This window comes from Capra hircus, chromosome 14 (genome assembly GCF_001704415.2).
Source record: "Capra hircus breed San Clemente chromosome 14, ASM170441v1, whole genome shotgun sequence".
In the NCBI taxonomy this organism is placed as follows: domain Eukaryota; kingdom Metazoa; phylum Chordata; class Mammalia; order Artiodactyla; family Bovidae; genus Capra; species Capra hircus.
Window position 1 is genome coordinate 7,832,289 of NC_030821.1, and position 8,431 is coordinate 7,840,719.

The following is an 8,431-nucleotide window of genomic DNA, read 5'->3' on the forward strand; positions in this document are numbered from 1 at the left end:
CTCATCAAGATATTCCACTGATCCAAACCCAAGGAGGCACGGTGCCAAAAGGTAGTGGCGAGACTAACACAAAGAACATCCATTCAGAGCGCTAAATGATAGGAATCAACAGTCAAACACAATTGCATAAATAACCTCAAAATCTATAAATGACTTTCCCAAGGGAAGAAAGCAAAAGAAAAAAATTGAGTGTCACATCTATTTTTACTTAGCAAATTTATCCTTTTTTACCTGGAATATGTCTGCTGTCTGCATAAGCTGCATATTTCATAAAACAAATGCAGTCAGATTTTCACATTCAAAATCAAATGTGAAGAACTAAAATATCCCTCAAAGAGCCAGGTGCCAAAATTATTTTCCACAGGGGGCAAAAGGGACATACAGTATAAGCACTTCATTTCACTATAAAATATGTATATTTTTTTTATATATAGACAGGTGGATTTGAATTTTGAGACTCCTCTCCCCCCCAAAGAAACTATTTTGATCTCATTCCAACTTGCCTTTTTATGACTGAAGTACCACTTGTAGATGATATGTGTTTTTCAAAATAACATCAAGCCATGTTTTTAACATTAAATTTTTAAAGTTTGCTACCTTGGCCAAAAATTGATTTTAAAATTACATATAATTTGCTGCCAGTGTTTTTACTACTCAGCAGAAGGCTAGGATCATTTCCAAAATGGAATGCCCTGTGTCACTACATATGATAACAAAAGTGGCACATTCTATATTTCCTCATGATAGGCATTTCAGTAAAAAAAAAAAAAATCTGAACACGCTACCTTGGCTGTCTAGTTGTCCCCAAATGTACAGGGTAAATACATACAATTCCCCTATCTGGCTATATAAATTAAAGGTTGGAAGTGAATACAACAGAACATCACATTTGGAAATGGCCTTAGTGACAGGTTAGTTCAAATGTCATTTTGCCCCAGATCAAAGCTATGTTGGTACAAGAACCAAAATTAAAGGCCATGTCCCTTGACCTTCCGTTCTAGGTCTCCATTACCCTATGTTGCTAGTTATCTTCTGTCTCCAGTGTGACATGAACAAGTTGCTTTATTTTAAACTGTACTGTCATTGAATAAACCACTTTAATGTCTTTTTTCTGCCCATCCTCCTCCTTCCCCTATTAATTTTAAAAAAAGGCATGTTCTAAATTTGGGGTACAACATAGAGCTAGCTGAAGTCATATAGCAAATCCTACCCCTACCGTGAATCGGAAGCACTTGGGCATTAAGCCAATTAAAATAAACAGGCCTACTAAATCATAAAGGCCTATTTCTTTTCCATGGTATTAGAAAAGATGAACAGATTTCAGCAAACTCAGTCTTATAAAAGAAGGTGTGAGCTGAACTTGACATTCTATGATAGTAACAGATGACAAGACAAAATGTGAAAATCACATTCTTGAACTAAACTGTCTAAGAAAAACCCACGGGAAGAAAATGTACCGATGTTAGCTTGGTTGACTTTCAATATATTACATTTTGTAAAAATTTAAAAAGTATTAAAATCTTCCTAGACCAGCTGGTATATTCTAACCTGATAGACTTTTCTGTAATTAGATACTATCACACCAAGTACCTTTGAATCAGCATTTATTTTTACCAAAAACCTCTAAAAAGTATGGAGTTAAATATCTATCCACTATCTACCGAATACAATGTACATCTATTCATTCAATCATCACAATAACCCCCTACGAGAAAAGTACTGTTGGTATCTCTGTTTTAAAGACATGTGCATTGAGGCTCACATAGAATATCTTGTCTGTTACTGACTTAATCATTGACTTGCAAGTAAAAGACCTGGGGTTAGAATTCAGGCAATCTGGCACCAGAATACGAGCTCTTTTTAAAAAAAATTTCTACTTGATTTACAATGTTATGTTAGTTTTTCACAAAGTGATTCATTTCATATGCATATATATATATATATATATATATACACACACAGACACACACATATATATATTCTTTTTCAGGTCATTTTCCATTATAAAGTCGTACAAGATACCGAATACAGTTCCCTGTACTATATACTAGGTCCTTGTTGCTTACCTATTTTGTATGTAGTAGTGTGTATCTGTTAACCTTAGACTCCTAATTTATCCCTCCCCTTCTTTTTCCCCTTTGGTACCATAAATATGTCTATGAGTCTCTTCCTGTTGTGTAAATAAGTTCATGCGTATCATATTTTTAGATTCCACATATAAGCCATACATATGATATTTGTCTTTGTCTTATATACTTCACTTAGTAATGATAATCTCTAGGTCCATCCATGTTGCTGCAAATGACATTATTTCATTCTTTTTTTATGGCTGTATAATCAGAACATGTGCTCTTAATCACTATAGTATACCACAGTAAAAATGAGCTGATGAATATAATTACATTCACAGATATTTAAAATAAATTGTGATGCAATTTGACATAGAAGAGGACAATCTCAATTTTAAATAAATGTGCTAAAGCCTCAGAAAGCTCCTGAAGGAGCACGATGAAATAAATCTTTCTCTTTGTCAATGAACAAATTTAACTAATTGATTCAAATGTCCAGTGTCTCTTTCTGCAGTCCAGAAATAATTTCAGTTGGTCATTGACCAAATATTCTGAAGAGGTACATTTTGAGTAGTACTCTGAAGTAAGTCAGGCCTTAAAAATAAACTTATGTAAAATAATTGATTAATCCAACTTAAGAGAAAATACTTATACCACTGAAAAAGTGCATTGAAATTTTCTTCTGTTCCTAACCTGAAACAGCATGAAAAAGAAAGAGGAACTTGAGCTCTGTCACTTTTAACCTGACTCTAAAAAGTTATTACTGAAACCAACTCTATAGGAAGAGACTAAAAAAGAAAACCCAGCTGTGCAGAGGGATGGGCTTAGATGGTTGTTCTTTGCGGATTTCTCGGGGGTAGTAAGAGACAATATGCCCCACTCGTGTAGGCTCATCTGTAAGCATTTCATGAAAAAACACTAGATTTGGGCAACCTGACCAAGAACACTGAATAGAGAAACACACAGTTAAGGTGGAACACACAGGAGAGGTTGAAGATCCTGGGGACGAGTGAGTCTCCTGGTCTCCTGGTCACAGTTCTTGGCCCTGATGATATTCTGAATGGCCAGCACACTTGGGATTCCAAAGCATGGAATCTTGCTGCAGGTTAAAAACCTTAATGAATCAGTTATGCAGCACCTGCTATTGACTGGTATAAAACTGTTACAGTGGAGAATTAAAGGATATAGTTAGAGTACCTTATTCAAGGAGGCTGACTAGATAACGCTGTCACCATCCTTCCATTAGCAAATAAAATAATGCATGTTGATTATTTAAGCAAGTGAAAACAAAAACAGGAAAAGATCCCAACATCTGACATTTTACAGTCTGTAAAATACAATTTTTTACCTCTGAAATGCCTCACCACTAATTACTGCTAAGATTATACACAGTACAAAGCTAACCTAAGCAAACTCTGAACTTATAGGTAGAGTCAGATAAACCTGAGAAAGGTAAATAAATACTAAAGAAACATATTGCAAGAAACAAGTAGAAGGATTACACTCGCAATTCATAGTATCTGTCATAGAACAGCCTTTTAAAATCTAGAATCTCTCTTCTTTATTTAAGAGACAATGCAATCAAGTTTTGCTTTATCAGGTTTTTGATATGTGCCTCATTCAGAGCATCACATGTTTTTATTTTACCATTAAATTGGTTTAAAATAAATTTCCTCACTAGAGGAATAATGTGTGCTATTATTTAAAACAAAAAAAGAACCTGTTGTTCACATAAATACTTAACACCTGACAAACTATGAAAGTTGATGATGAAAGTTATTGATTATGAGCTATATTCTACCTTAAGTTTCATGATAAAAGTTCTTGCAGTTTTAAGGAGCTCTAGAATCATTAGAATTTCCACTACAACAAGAACATTATTCTAGAGACAAAATGATTTTTTAGAATGTAGAGAGTAACTCAGGATTCTTTGTTAGCATTTAGCTTCTTCTGACTAATGAACACCTCTAATCAAATGGCAACAGTCTTTGAGTTTTCTTTAATATTAACAATGTAGCTCCTTGGCATCATGATAATGATTACACAGAGAAAGGCCCGCTCCCCAAAACTGGATCCAATGATATACAAAAATCAACAAAGGTATACAGAAATGTTAACATTAGAAAGTGTTCTGCCTGAAGTATATAAGGAGGGGGATTTATTGAATGTCTTCCATAGTACTACTTCAGGTAGTGTCTCACCCTTCTTAGCTGTAAGAGATGTTCCTTTTTGCTTCTTAGAAACAAAACAAAAAAACAAAATGCACTCTTCCTCTGTAACAGGCTTTCATCAGCATATTAACAAATATCTCCTGCTTGAGTAATTAAAAATTTCAAATATTTATACTCTCAAAAATCAGACAGGAAAGAGATAACATGAATAGCTCTAACCAACTTAGTCCCACCTAGTGGGGAGGGAACATAGGTTTTTAAACCTTAAATGGTAGAAAGGAAAAGTATGGGGGTCCCACTAATTGCAAAGTTCAGCAAGAATTAAAGCATTGTAATTGCAGTTGTCAGCACAGAAAGCTTCTCTCAGAAGCTTCATTCCAACTATAATAACTTAGTGTGCCTGCTAGCAAAAAAAATTATGATACAAGCTTCATGCATGATTGATACCATTACTGTTTATTTTAAGACGGTTCACCAATCAAATAAAGCATTCTCAGTGTATGTTTCGCAACCAGAATGGGAAACACTATATAAATGCCTTTTTTGAAGATGTGATGGGTTATTTTTCCCATTAGTGTTTCCTACCAAAAAGAAACATCTAATAAAAGCGAATTAGGCAGAGATTCATGTCAGAAAATATCCTATCATCCTGTGTTCTTTATAGTATGCTGAATTAACTAGCATCTATCCTTATGATTTTTTTAAAATATGAGATTATTATTACACATATATAAGTATGTAAACCCAACTAATGATATGTTCAAATGCTTTAAAAAAAAACTATTTGGGAATAATGCAAACTCCAAAACAATCTACTTTAAATCTTAGAAAATCTTCTTTGTATCAGATATGGCACACACCTCATCTTTCATAATTAAATTTTTGCATAGTGTAATAAACATGGATGACTTAAATAATCTCCAAATGGGGGGAAAAAAAGCTATTTTTTCCATGAACCACTTTTAAACATATATCTTAAAGAAAGAGAATGATGGAAATTCTAAAATAAAATCTTGGTTAGCAAAATCATAACTTTTTCTCACATAATAATATCTTCTGGAACTGAATGAGAGATTCAAACTATGAACAAATACAAGCCCATTTATGTTTAGGCTCAAAAGGAAACCTAAAATAATCATCAATACACTGATATTATTCCAATAATCTCTGAAAGCAAATCTAAGACTTTTCGAAAACAGGTAGCCATGAACCCAGGCTCCCCCTTCCTTTTCAGAGTGAGCAAGATAAAAACTAATGCCTACTTTTAACCACCTCCCAAAACCCCACCTCCCCACCAGCACTCCAATCTGAAGCAATAGGCACTTCTCTTTTTAACCTTATAAACAGCAGCTTGCCATGTTCGTTCCTCTAGTCTATAAACTAATTACTTCTTCATTTCCACATTAAATTATCTCTTAAGTGTTAGAAACAAAAATCCATCTGTGGCATGCAATTCCAAAAGTTCAAACTGGAAACCAAGGAAAGTGTGGACTTAACAGTTCCTTTCCTCTTTGTATTCAGAAAAACAAAGTGGTATTTTTCAAAGGATTTTGGTTTGAATTGGGTTTTGGTGTAATATGATCATACTTAATATCTGCAAAGTTAGCTTTTGATGATGGCTCTTACTTTTTCAAACACTTTGTTTCTCTACCAACCATCACTACATGCAGTCCTAAGAACAGCTCATACAAATGCAGAATTATATTCAGAATATGCCCTCACATATACCATTTATTATGCACACTTTGTATATAAATCTGTTCTATGAAACATGGTCAAATACTGTGCAACAGGTTCCGCTGTTGTGTAAACACACACTCCCAACAAAATGACAATAAGCTTTAAAGAGTCAAAAATATAGGGGGAAGAAAATCACATTAGTCTTCAGAGACTTAATCATAATTCTTTTGAGGTGACAGACCTAACCAAAAAGAGTATACTTTGTCTTTACAACGACAATAAGCCCTTCTTATTTGTATTCCGCCCTGTAGGTGATAAACTGACTAAAAACCAGGGGTACACAAGGTTCCATTGATGCACTGCACGGTACTGACTTTAGTGCTGAGTTGATGACAGGAAGAGTACTTTGGCAGAGCTCTGACAAGTCGTTATCCTTAAGTTCCCTTTTGCTTTGTGTCTGTCTCCCAAAGCTATCCACGTAAAACAAATGGCAATCTACATTCTCTCTGTTTTGCCATGAGAGCGTGAAATCCAATTAAAGACACACCTCAGAACTACTACACTGGGTCACATTTATTTTCACTTGGCGGGGGAGGGGAAGAGAAGACACTTTAAAATGAGACGCTTTCATGCCCTCTGTGTAGCCAGATCCAGTTACAGTGTATTAAGTTATGTCTAAATGAGAAAAAGATTCTGTCTAGGCAAGTGTTTTATCACCAAGCCATGTTATTAAACAGATCAAGGATTCCCACGCTCTCCTCTAGACTCTTTGATTTTTAACCTCCTTTGTTAGGCACAAAACACAGGGAGAAAGATTTCAGGAACAATACCAAGGCAGCAAGCACATGATGCCAAGCAGTGAAATCTGTGTTACCCGAGCAGAAGCAGCTTATTTATCACCAACTCAGACTGCTTTTATTCGACTACACGTTTGCTCTAGGTAGGCGTTCGCCTCCTTCCTTGGCAAAAAGAATGGACTGGCCACGATCGTGTCTTTGAGCGCGCAGCCCCGCGCTTTGTGCTGCCGGGGATAACGGATTCTGTCTCAGGCGCATCCATCACCTAAGACGCAGGGAAACTCAACACGGGTCCCGGCGGCTGGAAGGGGAACAACGTCTGCAGCCCCCGGCGGCCCGGGGCTACCGGGATCCAGGGAGCGGACGGAACGGTCCGGGGAGCAGCCCCGGCGAAGGGGAGGGAAGGAAGCCCCGGCGCTCTTACCTCCACATTGAAATACTGCTCAGTTCCGCACACGGTAGCACATAAAATCCAAAGCAAGGTTTGCAAGTACAATATCCCCGAATGGTGCACGAAATCCAGCCGTCTCCCAGTGCTGGAGGTGAGTACGCTCATAGTGAACTGTGCCTCCGCGGATGGCCTGAATCCCCCCGGGCTTCTCGTCTCTCCCCGCTCCTGGTTTTCCCTCGGAAGTCCTCGGTGGGCGAGGAGCCTGCAGGTTCACCCGACGCCGGGCAGGGGAGGGGACGCGGCCCCCGCGCCTGGCAGCCCCGGAGAAGCCGCGGCGGAGGCAGCTCAGCAGCAGCTCGCCTTCACCATCCTCGGGGGCCCGTGGCGCCCAGGTTCCCCCGCGGGGCCGCCTCTAGGCTCCAAGTCGCCGCCGCCGCCGCCTCAAGCCCGAGCGTCCGCCGCCCCCGCCGCCGCCGCCGCCGCCGCCGCCGCCGCCGCCGCCGCCGCCGCCGCCGCCGCTGCCGCCGCCGCCTCCCGCTGCGGGCAGGGCCTCGCCGCTCCGGCTCCCTCGGCTGCGCCGTCCCTCTCCCCGCGCCCTCCGAACGCGCGGCCGGAATCTACATAGCTCCGCCTTCCCGGGGTCCGCCCCACTCCCGGGCTCGGCGCTCGCGCGCGCGCGCACACACACACACACACACACACACACACACACAACCGGACACGCGCACACACACACATATCTGCACACGAACACACAGATACACACATACACACATCTGCACAGGAACACACACATACACATACTTCTGCACACGAACACACACACACATCTGCACACGAACACACACATACACACACATCTGCACACGAACACACACATACACACATCTGCACACGAACACACATACATACACACACATCTGCACAGGAACACACACATACACACATCTGCACACAAACACACACGTCTGCACATCCGCACACGAACACACACACATCTGCACATCCGCACACGAACACACACATACACACATCTGCACAGGAACACACACACATACACACACATCTGCACAGGAACACACACACATACACACACATCTGCACACGAACACGCACACAGACACAGACACACATCTGCACACGAACACACACACAACAGGACTCCCGCGCGCGCATACACACATCTGCACACGAAAACACACATCTGCACACGAACACACACACAAAACCAGACGCACGCGCGCGCTTCTTAAAGGAGCCGGCTGGTAAAGGGGAACCGCGACTGTACCGTACTGCGAGCAGCCACCCCGAGAGAAGGGCCCG

The 8,431-nt window shown here is 40.0% G+C and overlaps 1 protein-coding gene across 1 annotated transcript in view; it reads right to left on the reverse strand.

Annotated features, from left to right (window-relative positions):
• MMP16 (matrix metallopeptidase 16) overlaps positions 1-7,581 on the reverse strand; it is a 382,552-nt gene extending 374,971 nt beyond the window's left edge. The window contains exon 1 of the mRNA XM_005689258.3: positions 7,142-7,581. Within this exon, the coding sequence (XP_005689315.1) occupies positions 7,142-7,273 (132 nt within the window). The 5' untranslated portion in view covers positions 7,274-7,581. The remainder of the gene's footprint in view (positions 1-7,141) is intronic.